Source organism: Canis lupus, chromosome 7 (genome assembly GCF_003254725.2).
Source record: "Canis lupus dingo isolate Sandy chromosome 7, ASM325472v2, whole genome shotgun sequence".
In the NCBI taxonomy this organism is placed as follows: domain Eukaryota; kingdom Metazoa; phylum Chordata; class Mammalia; order Carnivora; family Canidae; genus Canis; species Canis lupus.
In genome coordinates, this window is record NC_064249.1 from 40,028,577 (window position 1) to 40,051,347 (window position 22,771).

Genomic DNA, 22,771 nt, shown 5'->3' on the forward strand with positions numbered 1-22,771 from the left:
CTCCCCACAGCCAGGCTGCCTGCATGCAAATCCCAGCCAGCTTGCAGCCCTCCCCAGGACTCCGCCTGGATGCTGCTCGTGCAGACTGAAGGGGTAGCATCTCTTCAAACCACTTGGGACAGTCCCCTGGGCCCAGCATGTGGAGTCACGTGGACTCATTTTTGCCACGTGGAGGAGAGCAGCTCCAAGACAGGGAAAAGGGGTGCAGGATCGCTGAGGGAGGGACCAACCAGGGAGCTGCGTGAGCGGGCCCTGAGGTGCGGGGGACGGCGAGGGCATGCAGGAGGGCCTTACTCGGGTAGTTCCTGCAGCCTCCAGCCGTGGAGCCCCGTCTCCAGCTCCCATCCATCTTGGTGAGCTTCCACTTCTTATAGGACTCGCTGGTGAGGGTGTCGGGGGTCAGGTTGCAAATCTCCACTCGGGAGTAGTGCCTCAGGAAGTCACTGAAAGACATCCTGGCCGAGGCAGGAACAAGGACGACCAGGTTACACGAGGACGCTGACAACGGTGACCTTCCCCCTGCAGCTGGGCCAGGAGCCACCCCCAGGCCCACAGGTAGAGGTGCAGATGCCCGGCCTGGCACCGCACTCGGGCGCTGTGCTGCTCAAAGCACTGAGCCAGGCAGCACAGACGCAGGTGGGCAGACACAGCCGCAGGCCCAGCCCTGTTCTCCAAGGGACTGTTTCTTTCCTGAGGTGTCAGGCCCACTCTGGGAGCTGGTTGGGGAAGGGCTCCTCCTCTCCAGTCTCCTCGTGGGACCTGAACCCTCCTGGGCCTTTGAAACCCCATCGTTGAGATGGACAAATGGGAGAGGCTGAGGAATAGTTTCATCGGGGTCTTCTGGGGAGTTTAGGACTACAGAAGCAGCTCCCACGCCCCTGTGCCCACGACCCAAGGACAGAGCCCTGGCCCTGCGGCCACTAACAACCTTACCAGAACTCCCCGTCCTCGTGCCGTCTGGTCAGCCTCTCCCTCACCTCTGGGTCCACCGTGTTCCAGTTGGGGCAGCTGAGAAACCAAGGGACAGGTGAGGACCGTCCCCACAGCCCCAGAGTGGGTACCCAGGGACATGCTCCCGAGCCTCCAAGGGCCAGACTCCACCGGGAGGAGTGACACGTATGCGGGCCGGAGCCGGGAAGCAGGGGGGTGAGGACAGGGAGCCCCCTGGGTGGTGGCGGCAGAAAGAGCGCAGCTGTCGGGGGAGAAGGGGTAGCACAGGCGGCCTACGCCCGGCCGCCCCTGTGAGGGGAACTGAGAGTCCCACGAGTGGCTGCCCTGGCTGGGAACCTCTCTGCACCTCCCACCCTGGGAAGGCCCGCCAGCAGGGGGACTGCACCAGGGAAGGCGTGGACTGTGAGGTGACGGATGGGTTGTGCGTCGCCGGAGCCCGGGGCTTGCAGGAGGACACACACACGCCCTAGTGGGGCAGGGAGGGGGACCTGCGGCCTCCGGGCCTGACCCCCCAGCGCAGCCCCCAGAACCTCCCAGGGGAGGGCATGCCGCTCACTTGTCATTCCACTTCCCGGTCCACTCCACTTCGCCCCAAGGGTTGCGGATGCGGATCAGCTTCTGCAGGCTGCCCCCACTTTCGACCTGAAGGTGGGGTGCAGGAAGGAGAGGGGAGCTGCTGAGCTCAAGCCCGGCCTGGGGGGGCTTCTCCATCAGCTGAGAGGGGTCGGGTCCGGGTCATGAAATGGGAAGGGCTGACCCCAGGCCCCCTGCCACTGCCAGTGTGGACCACTCCTTGGGTCCACTCTTGCAGGACGCAGCTCCTTGATTGGTCTCGAGCCTGCGGCAGCAGTGTCCTCATTCTCCTCATTCTAGATGCCATGGCATGGGGCCCCCAGCCTCCCGACTAGAGCGGGACCTGCTGTGGTCCCAGGGCGAGGGCACCTTCCCACCTGCGCAGGAATTCTGCAGATGCAGAGTGGTCACGCTGCCTAGACCTGGAGCCCTGGGCGGGCGCTACAGGGGACATGCTGTCGAGGTGGGAAGATGTGTGAACACGGGCTCTGCGTGAGATGCTGTCATGGGATGAAAACCTGACAACAGCACTGATGTCACATGAGAGCCTGGGAGGCGAATGTGGAAGTCTCGTGACGTATGTGCCTGACCTACCAACGGCTCAGAAAACAGACGTGCAGATACTAAGTCTACAGAAGCAGTACCTGGATGTTTTCTTTTTTAAAAAATATTCTTATTTATTTATTTGAGAGAGAGATAGTGAGAGAGAGAGAGCATGAGTGGGGAGGAGAGAGAGAAGCAGACTCCTTGCTAAGCAGGGAGCCCCCCATGGGACTCGATCCCATGACCTCAGGATCACGACCCGAGCCAAAGGCAGACGCCCAACCAACTGCGCCACCCAGGAGTCCCAGTACCTGGATGTTTATGATTGTTCTAGCCTTTCAACCTTTCCATTGACTTGAGCTTTTTCAAAATAAAAAGGTGTCCATGTCTTGGGTGTGGTGGGCTCGGGAATAAAATAAAAATTTAAGGTTTAAAACAGAACGGAGCCATGGACACGTCTGAAGACATGGGGTTCTGTACTCGCCCTGATGCCGGCTGCTGACTGGGGCGTGTGGCGTTACTGTGACACTGGGGAGCCGCGGCGCCTGCCACCACAGCTCCCTGCAGACATCACCCCTCTGACTGGAGGACACTCCAGGCCAGGGAGTTTGAGAAATGTGCCCAGGCCATGCAGCGGGCCAGAGGCGGCCAGACCGGAACAGGAATTCAGCACTGATGCTGCGGTGACATCAATCGCAAAAGCACCATTTTGAGAATCTAAAACACTATATGGATGCGATCCCTGTTCCTTTATATCTAGCCGGTCGGGAAGAGCAAGGCGAGTGTGAACGAAGCATAGGGAGCACGCCAGAGCTGGCCCGTGGCCCACAGAGGGCAGACATGGGGCGCAGCGGCCCTTGAATCGCTGGCCTCGCTCCCTTGGCTTCAGGAGTTCAAGGCCTGGTAGAGGAGGGGCCGTGGGAGTGCAGGACCCACTAAGCTGGGGGGCAGTCCTCTGCGGTGTTAGGGAGAAGACACCCCTGCAAACTCTGCCGGCCTTACCTCCTCGGCCCCAGTGACTGAGTACGCGTGCCCCTTCACCAGCTTCTGGAACGTGATGGCCTCTGAGTCTGCCATGCTGGTGATCTGGAAAGATGGGAAGAGTCAGGCTGCCCACCTTCTTTCATAGAGGGTCTCTGCTACTTGCGGGATGGGGTGCCACCCAACTCACGGATCACCTGATAAAGGCAATTATATCTTCACATTTACTAGACTGAATTTTGTTTTTTAGCAAGTTGGACAGAAATTTTGCCCGTGGAAGCTGGGGCCTCCCTCTCTGTCCCCACAGGGAATGAGTCCTGGGTAGCACAGGGTTGGGGTGGGGGTGGGATGCTCAGCCTCTGTCCAGAGGATGCCTGGGGGCAGGACGTGATGCACACCTCCCAGCTTCTGGAGGAAAGGGCCCCTCCCGAAGTCTTTCCCAGGGCCTTGGACCCTGCAGCAATGAAGGGTAAGGTACCTGGCTCCAGGCCCATGCAGGCCCTGTCCACAGGGACAAGTGTCTGCACAGGGTGTTTCCCCCAGACCAGCGGAGGACAAGGGGCTCCCTGGGCACTAGTGGAGGGCAGGGGGTTCCCGGGGGACCAGCCGAGGGCAGGAGCTTCCCTGGGGACCAGCCGAGGGAATGGGGTCCCAGGGCCTGAGGTCCAGGCTGGTGATGCACAGGAGGTGGGTGTCGGAAGTGGGCTGGGGCCACCTTCGCCCACCAGCTGTCCCCCAGACAGCCTGGAAGTTGCTGACCAGCCATGGGTTCCAGGTGAGGCACAGTGTAGTGGACCGGGACGGACGTGCCAGCTATAGCAGGTGGTGGGGCCTGGACTCACGTCTATGGAGCAGCCGAGGAGGGAGCCTTTCTGCAGAGCCTTCTGGATGATCCTGAACAGGTCAGGGGGGGCCTTCCTCAGCTCGTACCACTCCGCGATCCCCCCGGTAAAGTCCTCAAAGCCCTCAGTGGTGGCACCCCCCGAGAGTGCCTCGTAACAGCCGTTGATCCTGAGGGAGGACAGATCCTGCTGCCACTGCTGCTTCCCTTTACTGGATGCTCCAGGGACCGTCCACTCGGGATTCCCTCGGCTTGGGCTCCAGCAAATCTAGTCTTCCAGGTGGAAGGACCGGTGGTTATCTGGTCCGACCCCCCGTACTCATGGTTTGGACATCCTCGTAGCAAAGGGCAGGGCTGCTCATTGGCTGTTTGGCATCTAAAGCTTAAAGGACAACAACTCCACAACAAAAGCAATTCCAGGTGCACACGCACAGTGCTGCTCCTCCCACCCTCCTGCCCCACGGCGTCCCATGGCTTCTAGCGGTGCTGTTGAGGCAAGTGACTGAGAAGTGGCTCCCAGACCCCCGACTGTCACAGCTGGGGGGGCTGGCCCTCCTCCCCAGCAGTGGCTGCAAGGGCCAGGAGCCCTCTGGGTGCCGCAGAGTCTGGGCGGCACAGTCGGGATGAGGTCATGGGGTTCCCTGCCCAGGGAGGTCATGGGAAACCACATCTCATTGCACACCGTAGATTCTGCACAAGCTTCCAGACTTCTACCTCTGCACTGGACGGTTCTGCCCAGTAGTAGAAACTCTGTGGTATTTAGCTGACAAAAATGTGATCTGACCTGCCAAGCACGTAGGGGTCCTTCTCAAGGCCAGTCTGCGCCACACCGGCTCCTGTGCGTGTGTCTACGCAGGGTGAGCACGATCACCCGTCCAGGCGCGATGCGGCCAGGCACCCCACCTGCATTCACTCCTTGAATCTAGAGCGCAATTCTGGAACAGGTAGTTCCTGACCACCACCCGTCTCTTCCAGAATGCAGGGCAGTTGGGGCAGGCTGCTGGAGGGAAGGGCACGCTCACGCTCACTCACTTGGCGTAGGCCTTCTCCAGCAGCGCGCTCCAGAACTCGCTGCCCTCTGCAGAGTGCACGAAGAGCAGCTCCCCGTTCTTGGTGGGCAGCCTGTCGTCCACCACCACCTCCACCCACTCGCCGTACTGCCAGAACTGTGGGTCGGGGACAGAGACAGGACAGGGTGGCCCGGGGTGGGCTGCGGGAAGGGCCAGTGGGCGGGCTGCCGCCTGGGGATCCCAGCCTCAGAGGCACCGGCTCCTCCCTGCCCGGCCCCTGGCACCGTGAGCCCATCCCGGGAGGAGACCTCCCACCCTCCTCCTCCTGGCAAGTCCTCGCTGAGAAGCCCAGGGCAGAAGCTCCTGTCCACACTCGCCTCTCGGGCACCCTGCCTGCACCTCATGCTCTCAGGATAGGACTTCTCATTTACCAGCCTGAAGGGAGGACAGTGAGTGGTACCTCGCCATTGACTCAGACACCCCAGAACAGGCTTGAAACTTGGGAATTAACTCGAGTGCCTTGCACTACGTCCCTCCTTGCCTGTCTCAAGAGGCTCCCCACTGCTATTCCTGCAGGGTCTCCCCGTCAGGGACAGGGTCCCTGTCAGGAGCAGGCCAGAGAGCTTGCTGCAGCCTCTCCAGGTCCTCTGTAGGACAGCACGGTCCTAGGGGTTTGCAAACCCCAGGATCTGATAAACGTGGCTGAGCCAGGGAACCTGTTCCTAGCTTCTAGGATCTATTCTAGCTCCTCCCGCCGGGACCTGTCCTCAGCTGCCCCCCCAGGACCTGTGCTCAGCTCCCCCATCCCGGGACCTGTCCTCAGTTCCCCCCACAGGACCCATCCTCAGCTCCCACCCTGGGATCCATCCTTAGCTCCCCCACCCTGGGACCCGTCCTCAGCTCCCCACCCCAGGACCCGTCCTTAGCGGCCCCCTGACCCATCCTCTGCACTCCCCCGGGACCCGTCCTCAGCATCCTCCAGACCTATCCTCAGCACCCCCCACCGACCCGCCCTCAGCACCCCCAGGACCCATCCTCAGCAATCCCCCTGACCCATCCTCAGAACCCCACCAGACCCATCCTCAGCAACACCCCCAGCCCGTCCTCAGCTCCCCCCCACCGGGACCCAACCTCAGAACCCCCCAGGACCTGTCTTAGTCCCCCAGGACCCACTGGGGAGAAGTGTGTGCCAACATTAACTCACCTGGAAGTGGAAGATCCCTGCATAGTTTTCCTGGAAGCTCTGGTTCGGGGGCACAACACGAGCCAGGACCTCTTCGTTCAAGGTCAGGGAGGCAATGGCTGCCAGCAGCCAGCAGTCACCTGTGGACACAGCACAGAGCTCTGAGCAGGGGGCTCAGTGCCAGGAGGATGCTGGTGCTGGACACCTCGTCCTGCCTCCAGGAGCTTGAAGCTGTGGACAAGCCACCAGGGGACAGGCAGGTTGGAGGGTTTGGGTGACCCAGACGGAGGCAGGAGAACTCACTCTTGGAAAGACCTGTGACAGTCATGCTGTCCTCCCAGCTCAGCCACGGAGGGCACGGCAGGGGCCTCTGAAATGATGAGGGACACTTCTGGAGCACGGGTGGAGGTGGGGAGCGGTCGGCAGGGAGGAGGGCGTAGGGGCAGGGGAAGGCGGGCCAGCAGGTCCCACACAGGGTGTCCTGCATGTCCCTGAGTGGGTGGGAGCAGGTTCCAGGGTCAGAGAAGTGCATTGTCCAGCTGCTCCCCTGGGCAAGAGCACATGGATGGTCACTTCTGAGGTATGGGAGGGCACCGCACAAGGGGCACAAGAACAAGGACAGTCAGACGGGCCCCCCGCAGCCGCAGTGCCCCCTGTGGCACACAGGACCACGCGGTCACGGCAGCACGGCAGCAGGCAAAGCTCTGATATGCCTGCGGCTCCGGCAGCAGGTGCTCAGCACGCAAGCACCGCGACCCTGTTGCACGGTTAGAAGCGAGCCGTGGGCAGCAACAGTGTGCCGTGGGGGGCTCGCATTTACCTCCCAAGGCCACCGATGGAGGCTCCGGGGGAGGCTGAGGAAATCTAGTTTGTGCTAAAGGAGTGAGCACCCTCCTACCACTTCCCAAGGCGGTAACAGGAAACAGCCTTGGATGAGTTCATGTGCATCGCTGGATTTACGTTTACTGAGGGACGGGCCTCTTGCAGGTGCTACTGAAGGTCACGGAGCTCTTTTCTCTTCTGGTCCACCCCTTGGTGTCCTGATGATTCCTAAACGGGACTGTCCTGCTGATGCTCAGAAAGGATGGTGCGCACAGCTCTCTGAGGCCCCAACCTGACCAGGGCAAACGAATCCTCTGGCTCCTGCGCTGAGTGGGTACAGCGGTGCTGGGGACTCAGCTTTGGCTTTCCTGTGCTCCTCCCGGGAACCCCACATCCCTCTGTGAAACCAGCTGCCCGGCACACTCAGTCTGCAATGTTTCCATGGTGTGGACCCTGTCCCAATTCCAGAGGCAGGCCTGTGGCCACCCAGGCATCACATTGTCCCACCTGCAGTGGTTGGGTTGGAGAAGGTTCTGTGGCCCAGCCAGAGCCTGTGAGGTGCCACTGAGACCTTTACGGGGGCTTTGGCAAGAGTGGACAAATGTCTGCTGCATCGGCTCAGTGATGTACAGTCTACTGCTGCCGTGGGAGGGGCAGCCCGCCTGAGAACGGGCCATCTCAGAGGAAGAGGGGCTGGGAGGTAGAAGGAATTTAGAAACCAGGTCCTGCTGGCATCACTGGAGACCCGAATCAAGCCACACCTGCAGCCTGCTCTGCCATGGACTTTCCTGCCACTTGAATGGATGACCTCCGTTTCCTGAGTGCCCGGGCAGTGTAGGCACCAGCCCTCACTTGCTGAACCTTCTGATGTGCCAACCAGTCTCCTCGGAGCTTCAGGGTCATTACCCTGAAGAGGTCATTACCTCATCTATTCCTCTCAATGCTCTGTGAGGAGTATGGACGTCTCCGCGTCAGTAGGAGTAGGACATGGCTCAGGGGGTGTTTCCATCCATCAGATCTCAGAGACAGCCTTTTGGGCCAAGCAGGCCTTTATGGAAATCAAAGTAGAGACCTTTGGGTGTGTTGACAACACGGAGCTTGCAGAGAAACATGGCAGCGGGAGTCTTTAGGAGTCACAGGGATGTAAGTGTACGCAGAGGGGCTTCCCTGTCCTGAGCCCACATGCTGCCTGGTCAATAAAACAGACCATCTTCTGGACGTTTTTGAGCATCTCGCTCTCCCGCCTAGAGGATGGACCCATCACGTGTTGGTGGTTCCTGGGGTCACGAGATCCCCTCCCCTAACCTCTCATGGCTCTGGGCCTTCTCTGGAAGCCTGCAAATGCCTGTGATTCTTATTCTTCTTGAGTGAATTTGAGATTTTTCTGGGCATCCTGCAAAACGCTGGGATTTGAGTCTGTCAACTCGAGGAGGAGGAAAGCCCTGTGGACAAAGTGGACCCAAGTGTAGGGATCCTGGAGACAGAGTCCCAAAACTACAGCTCCCACACTTGCTGTGCAGTCGCCGAAGAGCTGCCCAGGGTGCTGGGGCTGCAGGCACAAGGTGGCCACTCCAATATCCTCCTGGTTTGCGTTCCCTGGGTCCCCAGCATCAGTGCAGGACCGGTCACCTGCTCTGTGGCCATGAGGTCACAGCTGTTCTTGGGCCATGACTAAATGCAGGTCATGTGGCTTCAGGTCGTGTTTATCAGGACCACACATCTAGGTCCGTGCTGGCCATACACCCAGCTCGGATTACCGTTCCCCAGCAGGCCCAGAGATCAGTGGCCTCGTGCCGTGGTCTCGGTCTCCCCTGGCCGCCCCTGCCCTGCGGATGGCTGCTCTCCTGGAGCCTGGCTGGTTCAACCTACGGGCTCCTCTGAAAGGGCCCATCATCCCAGAACGTTAGCTGGATGACAGAACCATGGCTTTGAGGGGTCGAGTTCCTTGCTTGAAGTCGCGTGTCGTGGGAGGAGCAGAGTACTCACGGGCCGGTCCCCACCCCCGCCTCTGCCCGTAGCCACAGCAAGCAGCTAGCGTTCTGGATGACGCTCCATAGGTCACAGAGAACGTGCTGCACCTTTGTCTGTGAGCCTCTGACACGACTGCCCTCGCCGTCATCGCCTTCCTGGGGTGAAGAAATTGAAGCTGGGGGGCGGGGCATGTACACCCGGTAACTGGCAGGTCTCGCCAGCATATCATCTAAGTCAAACCCTGGATTTTGTCTCAAAACTGAACCTTGCTGGAGATTTCTTTTGGTTCAAGGGCGTCCGATTCCTTTAGCGAAGGAGAGACCCCACTTGGAGTATCCAACTGCAATTCAAATGTCAAACTAAGGGGTACCCGGCCTCCTGGACCCCTTCAGGCCATGGGCTCATGGGACAGAAGAACTCGATGCTGCCTGACGCACCGTGATTCACCAGGACAAGGGATGGTGGCCTGTCATCACACCATCAAACCCAGGCCACCAGAAAAACAGCCAACAAGCAGGAACGAGAGCCAGAGTGTTTTATAGCCAAAGACCTGAAACAGTTCCCATCGGTGCTCCAGGCTGTGGGTTCAAGGTTGGGAGGTCCCCGAACAGCATCCTGATCTGATGTCCATTAAGCTGGAGGCACCAGAAATCCTACTTTGTACCCTAACTCCCTGACTCTCCCTTGCAGAGTGCACCTGTCTTCCTTACTCACCCCTGCTTGAGTGAGCTGCTCAGTATCAAGCACTGGGCTAGTCCCATCCGTGAGGCTCACTATGAGTTAGGCCCCAAGCTCTACCAAGATCCCTGCGTGGCCCTCTCGTTTCATCACAGAACACACAGGTGGGTGCCGTCAGCCCATCACACCTGAGGACAGGAGGCCCAGGGAGGCCTGTGACTCACCCCAAGACCCCGTAACACGTGGCCGTCAGGTGGGTCTGAGCAAAGCTCTTACTGTGTGACCCACACAGTCTCCTTTGCAAACAGGTGCCAATTTCCAAGGCACCTAATTCACAGGATTTGGTGGTGGGGACTCTGTCTTTGAGAGGAGACTTGGTTGTTTCAGTGTCTGGCTGCACAGTGCGCTCACTAGCACCCTGCTGCCGCCTGGACACCTCATCCACATGGGGCCTTCTCCCCACCACCCCGGGATACCTGTCCCAAAACCTCCTGCTCCAGCCTCAGATCCTCCATCCCCTCTGTCAAGGTCAGCTCCTATCTGCCCCCAAATGACTCAAATAGCCCTCCCGCCCTGGACGGTCCTGCCTGGACTTGCTTCTGGGGAGGTGACTTGGGTAAAGTCCCTGGAGCCGCACCCAGAGAGCCCGTGCAGGCCAGTGGCATCAGGATCTGGGTACAACCCGGCTGGTTCGGGACAGGAGGGATGGTGACGCACCTGCCTGCCACTCTACTGGTGTAGCTCAGGAAAGCCTGCGAGAGTGTCCTTCAGTGACCAGGACTGCCCGGGAAAGCTGCCACATGGATGGGCTTGGAAGGACGCCGGTGTGCCAGTTCTATAGGGTTTAAATTATCTGACTGCAAGAGACAAGTGAGGGCAGGCAGCCCCCCAGACCACACGGGACTGTCCCTGAGCAGCGCACCATAAAGCCTAAGCCAGCTGCAGTGTTTGCTTACATACACTCGGTCACCGCTGGTGACCTGTCCTCACTTAATCCATTGTCTCAGGGCAGAGGTGACCGTCTTGAGGAGTCGTCTGCCTCCCCATGTCCAGTGCACACCCTCATTCTGCCCTCTACCCCCGAGCTGGCCCCCCTGGATGAGATCATGGGCTCCCAGTGCCTCTGGCAGCTGGTGGGTTTGGCCAATGGAAGTCCTGGGGAGCACAGGGAGGAAAGAGGGTGTGGGGAGTCACAGGGAGGGAGGAGGGTGTGGAGAGAGTATTTCTTCCTGGGCTGGACTTGAGCTGTGTCCCTTGACCCCGGGCACGGCTCCCTCGAGGTGGCATCTGGGCATGATCCACTCACACCCAGTTCTAGAATTCTAACACCGACTCCACCTCCTAAATCAGGGCCTCTCCTGCCAGGGAGCTGGTTATGCTACCTCACTGGATCTCAGAAGGCTTCCAACACACAGCGTGTATGGCCAGAGGTGTTCAAGACTTCACCAACTGCCATCTGTCTCTCATCAGCCATTCACCCCAAACTAACTCAGAGGGCGCCATCCTGCCTGGAGAGGCTCAGATAATCATTTACCCCATTTAAAATGTGGCCCAGATTCCTGGCTAGAAAGTCATCATCGTAAAAATGCCATTTCCTCTTAAGTTAGTCTATAAACGCAATGCAATTCCAACAAAAATAGTGAGAGGATATTTAACATTGGGAACTTAGCTGTTCTAAAGTTTTTAAGGAAAAATTAAACATCAAACACAGAAAAAAGTCTAGAAGGAAGAGAGTCTAGCTCTAACAGGTATTAAAACAGGCATAAAGCCACAATAATTAAAAGAGTGCAAAACTTGTGCATGAGAATACAGATACATGGCATTGAACAGAAAGTTCAGAAATCATTCCACACACAGGAATTTAGTGCAGTCACTCATTATTCACATGTGGAATTGGAACAATTAAGTGGCCACCTAGAAAAAAATCAAGTTCTAGCTCATCCTGTCACAGGGATAAATTCTAAATGGAATAACATTCATGTTTAGGCGTTTAACATTATATATCTTAAGTATATGCTTAAGATATTATTTACATATTCCCACATAAATATGGAAAATCTAGCCATTTGTTTTATTTACATGTTTATTGCCTATGTATTTATACCATATATCTTATCTGCATTTTAGTATGTTTACATTATGATAACATTATACATACAGTATTTTTATAAATCCATAGGCATTCTGGAAAAGACAACGGGGGAATTCCAATATAATCTGAGTGGAGACAGGCTATCACATTGTAACCTGGAAGCCATAAACCTTTTAAATGATAAACTTAACTATGCTAAAGTAAAAAAAAAAAATCTACATGATAAAAAAATCATGATAAAAAAATCAAAGGAAAAAATAACTGAGGAAAAATATGTTACTCAGATCCCAGACATTACATGTAAACGTTTCTAGTAAATAAAGAGAGCTCCATAGTAAAATGGACAAAGATATAAAACATTCATGGAAAAGGGAAAAACCAACATCTCAAACATACTGAGGGGTGCCTGGCTGGCTCTGTCAGAAGAGCACAGGACTCTTGATCTCAGGGTTGTGAGTTCGAGCCCCACATTGAGGGGTAGAGAGTATTTAAAATAACTAAATAAATAAACCCCAGGCATGAAAAGGTACTCACCCTCACTCATCATGAAAGAAACATGAAGTGGACCCACAGAGCACCATTTCTACCTTTTGGATGGCAAAGAACAAGATGTGGGACCCCCAGGCAGCTGTGGGAGACTCACTCTCACACCCATCCGCAAGCACGGAGGGGAAACATAGAGCATGTGCCCCCGTGGTTCCGGGTCAGGAGTTGGCCCTACAGACACACTCCTGTGAGCAGCAGGCAGGTGAGCAGCAGGTAGGTGAGATGGTTATTTCCTGAACCTTGGTCGTACCAGAAACAGCTACATGTCGTCCGCAGGTAACTAGGGGAACAAATTAGGGGCCACCTCTAGGACGAGACTCTCCGCGGCCACAGAAGAATCAAAGACGTTCTCCGCTGCCTGGGACTAGGTGCTCAGTAAGACAGCCTGGCACATTACAGGATGTCGGATGCAGCCAAAAAAGGAGAAAACCAGAGAAATGGGAGCAAATATGGGGGAGCATTGCACTGGCCCATCCTGCGACTCCTGTCTTCATCAACTGAAGCTGCTCTTGGAGGCTTGTTTTATGTGTCCTTCGACTGTGCTTCTCCTACCATCAACCCTAGCTTACTGTCCTCAACGGACTGCTCAGCTATGTCCCCCCTTAGAGTGAGGACAACAGCGTAATAGCAGCTATTCTGAGTGAATATTACTATTTTACGTAAAGTCCCTGTCAGAATGGGTCTGTCGTCAATAAGAACAGCTCATCAGCTGTTCTGATGGACTCCCGTGACCCCCAATGTGTGCTAGAAACTAACGGCTATCCCCTGAGAAACATTTTCTACAGAAACGTGCATTTCCATGGGAGATGCAGAGCGAAGCAGGTCAAGAGTGGCGATTTCTCAGAGCTTCCCAACAATGATGTGGTGACTTTGGGGGAGAGGGGCACGGTTTCCGTGGACTCGGCCCTGGAGTCCTTCTGGGGTCAGGAAGGGTGCATCTGCTGCCGGCCTGGCTGCCCAGGGTCTCCCGGCGCTGGACTGCGCAGAGCCAGATCTTCCCTGGGATTGGGTAAAGTTCCTTCCCGGCCGTCCGGCATCTGCCCTAAATGCAGAGACCTCCTCCGGCAGCTGAGGTCCTGTGATAGCATCTGTGTCTTTTTTCTCTCTAGATTTTCATATCATTTTCTCTTTAGAACCATGGTTTTTCTTTCTTTCTTTTTTTTTTTTTTAAGATTTTATTTCTTTATTCATGAGAGACACAGAGAGACAGAGGCAGAGACACAGAGGGAGAAGCAGGCTCCATGCAGGGAGCCCAACGTGGGACTCGATCCTGGGTCTCCAGGATCACGCCCTGGGCCGCAGGTGGCGCTAAACCGCTGAGCCACCCGGGCTGCCCAGAACCATGGTTTTTCTTTACAAGACATGGCCTTATTGTATGCATCCGGGGAGGGTCACTGAGGTGAGGCGTGCATCAACGCCAGCACATTTCTGCCGTCTTCGTCTAAAGCTCGGATGCCCTGTGCACCTGCTGCCTGCCTCAGTTCGCCCAGCAACCCAGACATGGGCAGGGACAAGGGTCAGAGCTGCCAGCCATGCTCGTCATCACAGGAGATGAGGCCCTGCCCAGAGGTTTCTGAAACACCCACTGCAGGTCTGACCATAGGCTCCAGACTGGCTGTTCCCACGTCTGGGCTCCCCCCACACACCCAGCTGGACTCCTGGTTCTTCTGTTCTGTGCTGGAAGACATTCAACTGGTATAGGCCAGAGAAGCCAGGCGTGTGTGGGGGGTAATTTTCTGCCCTGCTTCCTATCCTAAAAGCCCACCTGGTGCCCCAACAGCCGTGTGCTTGGTCAAACAGGAGCTGCGTACAGGAGCTTGCATCCCCCACCCAAAACCCCACACTGCACCTTGACTTAATTCCCATAGCAAAAGACAGAGTCCCCATCCTACATGGAGACCAGACTTGGACTGGGAATTCTGGAGAGGTTCTAAGTGTCTGAGGCCGGGTGGGGGCAGCTAGGAAGCTAGCAGTATAGAAATCGCCCGGGGCGGGGTGGGGGGTGTCCAGGGCCAAGACAGACTCGCCCTCTCTTTCACTTGGGTTGGCACAGAGGTCCCCCCCTTCCCCAGGTGTTCTGAGCAGGGCGCTGGTCAGCCTGGGTGCACAGGGGTCCCAAGTAAGGCTGGGGCTGACGAAGCAGGCTCACGGGGGTGGAGCTAGCCGTCCCCAGCTTCAGGCACAGGGCAAACCTAGCAGGCCCAACCGGAGGTGGTGCATATGAGCACAGGACGTGTGCCAAGAGGACCCGGATCTGAATCCCCATCCTGATTGTGATGTGTAAACCTGGATACATTTCTTAACTTCTCTGACGCCATGCCCTCTCAGCTGTGAAAGGAGATAGTCCGAATGCTGTTAGGATCGGATCAAAGCCAACATGGGCTTCAGAGGTGGCGAACCCCAAACTGCAAATTCTGCACGAATGTGAACATATGCATTTTCCTAGGGGGAGCAGTTAGGGTTAGGACCCAGGACGGGTGAATGCTCAGGCTGAGGTGTGTGTCCCAGACAGGAGGACAGCTGACAAAGCGTCTGGGTGGTGGTGGTGGTGGTGCCCGCAGAGGGGAGGGAGCTGCACTAGCACCTTGCCCCAACTCAGCAGGTGGATGACCACTTGCTCCCTGTGTGTCCTGAGGCGCGTGTTTGCACAGAAGTTACACCTATGTATTTTGTGTCTAAGGCAGGGAGAGGTCACGTATTAGTTTATTCCTTTGTTCAACCCCTGCTGAGCGACATCCTCTCAGCCTCCCTGTGCCCGCCGGTGCCCACTGGGATCACGAGGTCCCTGGCGCTCATGGGCCCCAGGGAAGCCCGTCCATGTCCAGACCTGGACCCCCCTCTCCCCTGCTTGGGAAAAGGAGGAACAGGTAGTCTTCTGGGGCCATCAGGCACCACCTTGCCCTCTGGACCAGCCTCCAGGACCTAGCCGGACAAACGTGAAGTGTCTCCAGCGGGGCTCACCCTCCTCCTGGCCTCGGCCTGAACACCCGGGGCACACAGCAACCCCCCCCCGACACACACACACACACAGCATGCCCGGTGGCCTTATGAATGGCTCTTTAGAGGTGCAGAGCCTCTTCTGAAAAGGTAGATTCATACAGAGCCATGTCAGTAAATTTCCAGGGCTGTGTACCCTGGGCCTCTGTCTGCGTCCTGGAGGTCAACCTTGGGTGGGGGTGGGCTGAGGTCACCTGGGGCCCTGCAGGAAGCTGGACAGGCTGTTTACTAGTATTCGTGGCCATGGAGTATTTCCAAGAGGAGAGCACAGGAACAGTCGTGTGCTTCCTCCCACCACAGTGTCCCTTTGCCAACAGGAAAGTGAGGTGGGAAGTCCAGGAGCCTGTCTCCAACCCATGACCCCTGGTGGTGCAGCTCAGGAGAGCGTGGCTGCCCGGCGGGTCCCAGCAGGGAAGATTCAGGAGGGCAGGGCCCATGTCACAGTGGGGCATATGGTGTGGGCCACGCGACCTCTTCATGGAGGACATGGCTCAGACAAAATGCCACCACTTTCTAGAGGACCACTGTGACTCTGTGTCCCCTGTCTGGACACCTGCCTTCCACCTCTGTCACCCTTGGGGCTCAGTCCCAGCTTTGGGGGCTCCTCTTCACCCCTTGCTGTCTGCCTCCAATGTCCCCACACTGCAGCCAGGGAGCCCAGCCAGCTGAATGCCCCTCTGTCCTGCATGCTGGGGGGTCCCTGGGAACACAGCCCCCCAACCATGATGGGCAGGTGTCTGAGCTGCCTTGGGTCACCACAGGCAAAGGACAAGGCCATTATTTAAAGGAGGACCTGTGGCATCTTCCAGAAATGGAAGCCACAGCATTTCTGGTTTCACATGCTCTCCTAGGACCTGGGCCGGCCTCAGGGGGTCTCAATGGAGAAGGTTTGGCAGAAGGGATACTGCGTGATCTCTGAAGCTCCATCTCAAAAGGAGAGGCAGCTTCCTAGGGTGTCTCTCAGGACGTGCACCCAGAAGATCTGCTAACTGGAGGCCTCTGCAGATGAGGCCACTTAAGGGGCACAGGGACCCTGGAGCCCCAGCTGACCCAGCCTCCAGCCCAGGTGCCAAACATGCGACCCCAGCCCCAGCCTAGAGGCTGTAAGTGCAGGAGGATCTCTGGGTCACCGGGCTGACCCTGGTCATCCTTCAAACCTGTGGAAGTGAACAGGAAAATCCTGTTTTGAGCTGCTGATTTTGGAGTGGTTATGATGCTAGACACAGGTAGAGCAAGACAGCACCCCTCATGGAATCTGCTTGCCTGAGATCTAGGCAGTAAGATGCACCTGCTGGCTGTAGCAGCCTGCCCTGTTGGGAGGGTGCCCAGTCAGTCTGCTGTGCCCAGGGCACCCCAGGGCCCGGGATGCGGTCCACACACCTGTGCCAGGAGGCTGATGGGACAACCAGCCCTGCAGAGGAGCACCCTCTGAGAAGCAGGGACAGCCCCTCTTCTGCTGCAGCAGTGCCCGGGGGGAAGGGCGGGAACCCCTCCCACAAGTTCAAACATCCCAGCAATGTGCCCTGACTGCGCGCCACTGGTTCCTCCACCTGCCTGCCTCCATGAGCCTGCCTCATTTACCCCCCTTTAATACCCACCACTGTCCTCCCCACCCTCCCCCTGCACACTCCAGCATATGATGGCTTTCCACCACTGACTCCCCCACCCCAGGAGATCTTGGTGATGTCTGGAGACATTTCTGACTGTCAAGTTTGGGTGGGGGCTGGTGCAACAGTGGGCAGAGGCCAGGAATGCTGGTGGAAAGCCCTGTCCTGGGTCCTGTCCCGCTGGCCCCGGTCTCACTACGTCAGTGCCTTGTTCCTTGTCCTTCCTGGCGACGCTACATCAACACTAAACAGACCAAGATGCTGAGGCTGCTTTCGGCCACACCTGACCCTTCCTGACACACTGGTGTTTACAGGTCTCCAGCACAGGGGACAGGCTTAGGCAGCCTGAAGGAAGGGACAGAAGCCCCAACGGGTCCCAGACCAGCAGGAAGCCCCCCAACCCCAATGCTGGTTCCCTGGCTCCACGGGCTGTGGCTCAGTCCTACCCATGGCCTTTCGCCCCCGACCTCCTGTGGTCGCGGTGCCTTCATGCACCCCCAGGAGGAGAGCACCAATCTCCTGACTTGCTGGTGGCATTCGTAGTGTTGAACTGTGGACGAAAGTCTCCCCGTGGGAGGCAGCCGGGGGCAGGAGACCCCTATTACAAGGTGGCCCAAGAGGAATGGGCTCTTCATGCTGATCCAGACCCCAGATGGACAGAGAAACCAAGTCACACAGTTCCCCAGCCACGGGAGAGGGATCACCTCTGTTTCCTGTGTACAGGGGGGTGAGGGAGCTCTGGCTGAGGGCATGTTGCAAGAGCCTCTCGGGGGAGGGCAGGCGCAGGAGTCCGCACGGTGCCCCTCCAGCTCCTGTCTCCTGTCCCTCCCACACCTCCGGGGGCTGCTGAGGGCAAGGCCCAGAGCCCGACCTGGCCGGTACCAACAACGGGCACCACACCTGCTACCCCTGTCCCCTGACCTGCTCACGGGACCAGAGCTGGCAATGTGCAGCTATTAATAGCTGTTCTCAGGTGCGTTCACCTTCAGCCTCAGCCCGGCAACAGGTGCCCCTCTCACCCCAGTTCGTGGATGAGACAACGGAGGCTCCAGGAGGGAGCCCAAAGCCAAGAGCCAGGATGGACACCCACGTACATCCTCACTCTGGCCCCTGCTGTTTACAGGTGGGCCCAGGCTGGCTCTACTGGACACACGCAGGCCTGTGAGGACCAGTCCCCCCCGCTCCGGAGACTGCAGGGAGGCTGGACTCCCATGCGCCAGGGTCTGAGGTGCCGCCCCTGCTGTAGCCACAAGGCACACAGAGCTCCTCACATTTATATTTACATTAGAAATTCGGTTCCTTGGTTGTACCACTCCACACGTGGCCTGTGCCACCACGTGGGAGTGAGGACACCACTTCCTTCTCCGTTAGTGCACGCCTGCTGGCCAGGCCCCCGACGCGTGTGGACCACCCTCCTCCTGGGGCCCCTCGCCAGCAGCTGGCCAGGTCCCCCTGTGGCTGACACTCCTGAGGGCTGATCTGAGCAAGGCTCCCCCAACACAGAGCAGGGACAAACATGAGCGGAGCCCCTCAGGGGGTGGGGGGCTGCCAGCAGCGGGTAGCATACTTCAGAGTCACAAAATGTCAGAAGCAGTGGGGCCTTAGGAAAATCTGATCCAACTCCCATGTCAGACAAGAGGCCAGAGGAGTGTGGCCTGGCTCTGGGCTCAGGGAGCCCCTGGACAAGTCACAGCGTGAACCAGAGGCCATGGAGAGTGGAGGGGGGGAGCCCCATAAACCCCTCTTAGCATTCCTGGGCCTCAAATACAAATATATGCAACAACGGGGGTGGTCTTTAGGGGGAAGATTCCTGCTGCTTCTGCTCTCTGGGGACAGGAGGTCAGGCCTGTGTGCCGGCCAAGGCTGGGGCAGCCAGGGCAGGACAGGGACCCGGGGAAAGCAGCAGGGTTCCAGGCTTCTGTGAGCTCTCAGAGGCAGTGGAAGGGAGCGGGAGGAGAGCGGCGAAGGAGTATTTATAGATGGAAGGAAGGCTAGGAGGAAATGAGTCATGACGGCCACGTATCTGTTGGAGAGACCACGGCGGGCGGGGAGGATGGGGCTGGCCAAGAAGTGACTGCAGTACAGAAGAGGATCTATTTACTTTCTCCACCAAACAAGTGGGCACTTAACTTTCAGACCTGTTTTCGTTGTTTTTTTTTTTTTTTTTTTTTTTAAGTACAAGCACTATTTTTTTTTCTATAGGCACCTGCAAATTCCAACAGAGGAACATCCTACAAGAACCATAAAAAGCAAGGAGACTCAGCAGCTGCCACAGCCCAGAGGAGCCCACACAGACAAGACAACTAAACACAGCATGGTCCCTGAATGGGACTTGGGAGCAGAGACAGGACAGTAGTACCAGCTAGGAGATCTGGACGGTGCTGTGTCAGTGCTGGTTCATGAGCTGTAACAGGTGCTCGGCACTGTCGCCAGAGCCGAGTGAGATGGTGGATCTGGCTGTGGGGTGTATGGGATTCTCTTACTGTCCTCACTTCTTCTGTAAGTCTAACACTCTACTATAAAATAAAGCCTGTTACAATTTTCAAAGCCATCCACTATAAAAATGATTTTAAAAAATTATAATATAAATAATCTAAAAGTCACTTACAGGGGCACCTGGGTGGCTCAGTCGCTTAAGCATCTGATTCTTGGTTTCAGCTCAGATCATGATCTCAGGGTTGTGGGATTGAGCCCCGTGTCAGACTTCCTAATCAGTGGGGAATCTGCTTCTCTCTCTCTCCTTCTGCCTCCTGCTCCCCCAGCTCATGCTCTCTCTCTCTCAAATAAATAAGTCTTTAAAAAACAAATAAAAATTATTTACAACACTTATTAGTAGCTAAGTTGGGGAGGAGTTGAGTTACATGCAGATTTCCGACTGTGTGGGGCTTCAGCACCCCTAACCCCCACGCTGCTCCAGGGTCGACCGTAGTGCTGCTATTTGCATTTATGGAGGAGGAGATGGAGTCTCAGGGAGCTTGGGTAACCTGCCCAAGCCCCCCACCCCCATACACATTGGCTAGTGAGTGGTGGAGAGAGCAGGTGCTTTTCCCACTGGTCCTCCTGCCTGTCCCCACTCTAGTGTGCTTTGCTGTGGGGGCGCACCTGTAGCCAAGTGGGGGAGGGCACACCTGTAGCCAAGCGGGCCAGGCATGGAGGGTGAGCCAAGTGTGACAGCTGCTACCTCTTTGTCTCCCCCAAGCCCCTCTGGGTTGGCTAAGGCTTCTGTCAACTTCCAGGCCTGTTAACTCCCATTACCCTTGGGCTTCTATTGTCTGTGGAGGAGCAGGAAGGAAACAGGGGTGGGTGGGGGGATTCTCTGCAGGTAAGAATGTGCATCTCAGGCATCTGCACACGCAGGCTGGGCTCAGGCCAGCTGGTCCTGCTCTCAGAGAGGTATTTCCTGTGGGCTCCCAGAATGCCCAGCCTACTGATTCACACAGCTGCCCCCGACATCGCTCAGGGACTCCCCAGGCCCCCCTTCTACAAGCAGCCCAGCCCTGGAGTCACGCTGTCCGCACCGGTATGCCAGACTCATTTCCACTGCTGTTCCAGGACCTCAGTGTCCTCATCGATTAAATAAGAATCATCACAGCACCATAGAGATGTCGCCATCATAGTGTCTGGCACACAGTATTTGCTCAATAAATATTAGCTGTTATTATTCTGAGTATCGGAACCTGTGCAAAGCCAGGAAAGGAAGTCCGATTCCAGGTGATCGATTTTGTTACTGGTGGACTAGTCTGGGGAACAAAGTGAAGCTGATGGCAGGACACACATCTCTGGTTTATGGGAGCAGATGATTTACTCCAGGGGCCACAGGCTCATATTTATCTCAAGTGGGTTCTACGAGCGTCGTACTTAAGGGTTCCAGGCCCACTGCTAAGACTTCACAGAAGCCCTGGGAGATTTCACAGTAAAGCCAGAAACCCTGCAGGTCCAGTCTCAGCGGCACTGTGTCCAGGAGGAGATAGGAGCTCGGCTGCAGATGCCCACGGTTCAGCCTCCCTCATACGTCTTGTTTAAATGAACATCACAAGCACCTTTGCGATGAGAAGCACTGCTCCCTGCTGTTGTGATACCATGGTGAGCTTGTCTTGCAAACACTGACAACCTGGTGCTCTGACTTCCGCTTAGCAGCGGGCGCAGAGACTTTCCTCTTCCCTCCCACTGAGTCACCATCCCTGGGCCCCGGAGCCCCAGAGAACAGAGGTGTCAGTGCCGTCACTGGCCTGGGGAGTTCCTCTGCCCTGGCCCTCAGCCCACAGACTATCACAGGCTGCTCCCAACTCTGCCCCCAGGAGCTTCCTAGAGCAAGGGGTGGCCGGAATCCAGAAGCCCCTCCACCCTCCACCACCAGCTCAGGGGGGTGGGAGGAAAGGGGGCCCTCAGGGGAGCAGAAATCCCAGGAAGCTTCTGGAATTGGAAATCATCAGGCTGCCTGGGAGGGAGGAAGGCAAGCCCATTTCAGGTGCTGTCACTTACCCAGGGCTCCCTGGCAGATGTCCGTGCGGGTAGCGCCTCCAACAATGAACTGCGGATCATCGCAGATCTCCTGGGAATGAAACCCACTGTCAACCACCAGGCGCGGGCTTGTGTGGTTAGGATACCTCAGCTCCCAGGAGGTACACCAGATGCCTTCTCCCTGCCCCTGCCCCCTGGGGAAGGCAGTGCAGTTACAGGCTGCCATGGGGTCCTGCTTGCACCTTGCTCCGTGGAGCCCCAACGCCCCGCACTGCTTGCAGCCTACATCATTTCACTGCTATCTGAAGCCACAGAGGCATGGAGCTGCCTCTCCACCAGGTGTGTGATCCTTTCACCCCTGGGGCCGCCCCCTCAGCCCCTCTCCAGTCCTGCACATCAGCTGTTTTGTCTTCGTGGGATTCCTTTCCCACCCTGATCTCTCACCTCCTACCATAGTTCAAGACTCATTGCCACCTCCTCCAGGAAGCCCTCCTTCACAGCCCAGCCGTTGGTCATCTCTGGGATTCTGAGCCCCAGAACACTTGGACTCTGCACCATCTAGAGGTGCTGGTGAGTGAGGTATGCCTTCTGAATCGGTCCACCGGGCCAGGATACTGGCAGCATCTGTGCTTGGGAACCTGCTGCAGAGCCAGGCTGCGCGTGGTGCTTTATGTCATGGAACCCTCCCAGGAACACAGATGGGTACTGTCTCCATTTTATGGGAGAAGAAATAGGCCAAGGGATAGAAGATGTGAAACAATGTGTCCATGGGGAGCTGACCCTAAGTCACAGACAGCGGCGCTGGGATTTGCGCTCACTGGCCTAGAGCGCGTACTCTTTCTGCTCCTGCACTGCCTCCAACTGATGAGTAACAAAACCCTAAGGGTGTCACAAGCAGCCTGCTGGCGGCCAACAGTGAACAATTCTGGCCCCTTCCACCACCCTCTCTCTCTGTTTCCTGATTTTGAAGCCACAGAGGAAGCCAGGCATAAATCTGGGCTTTCATCAGCTCTGGTGACCTCAGTTTGCAGGTGCTCCACCCCACACCCCGCGGTGTTCCCCTCTCGGGCAAGCAAAAGCCCTTCCCGGGTGGGGCCTGCCTCTGGCCTAGACCCCAGCCCTGGGCCCCGGCCCTGGCCCTGCACCTCAATCTACAGCAGAGCACATTCCTTTCAGGCTTCGCACTGTGCCTTCCCTGCTCAGGTTGCTCTGTTTTGGGGATAACGGGACAATGAGAATGTGTTTCTGCTGAGCAACTGAGCCTGCCAGCCAACCACCCATGCAGCGTTTTGACGGACCCACTGGGCTTGGTGCCGAGAACCCAAGAACATGCTGCCGTTCCTCCTTGTGCCAGGCTCATCCCCCAGCAGGATTTTCCACTGGTTCAGAAACCTTCCCGCACCTTGGGCAGCCTCTTCAAAGAAGGCAAAGCCCAGACTGGCCCTCTGAGGCCTGCACACAAGCCTGCACACATCCAGTAAACAGGGATGTGATGGGTTCAGGGAAGAGGGTGAG

At 57.0% G+C, this 22,771-nt stretch overlaps 1 protein-coding gene across 2 annotated transcripts in view; it reads right to left on the reverse strand.

Moving 5' to 3' along the window:
* Nucleotides 1–22,771, reverse strand: part of CAPN2 (calpain 2) — a 38,152-nt gene that overhangs the window by 12,304 nt on the left and 3,077 nt on the right. For both annotated transcript variants that reach the window (XM_025430732.3, XM_049112497.1), the window contains exons 2-9: nt 21,278–21,347; nt 6,104–6,222; nt 4,922–5,055; nt 3,891–4,059; nt 3,070–3,153; nt 1,508–1,593; nt 934–1,008; nt 295–455 (exon numbers count right to left, since the gene is read on the reverse strand). In XM_025430732.3, coding sequence (XP_025286517.1) covers nt 295–455; nt 934–1,008; nt 1,508–1,593; nt 3,070–3,153; nt 3,891–4,059; nt 4,922–5,055; nt 6,104–6,222; nt 21,278–21,347 — 898 coding nt within the window. The remainder of the gene's footprint in view (nt 1–294; nt 456–933; nt 1,009–1,507; nt 1,594–3,069; nt 3,154–3,890; nt 4,060–4,921; nt 5,056–6,103; nt 6,223–21,277; nt 21,348–22,771) is intronic.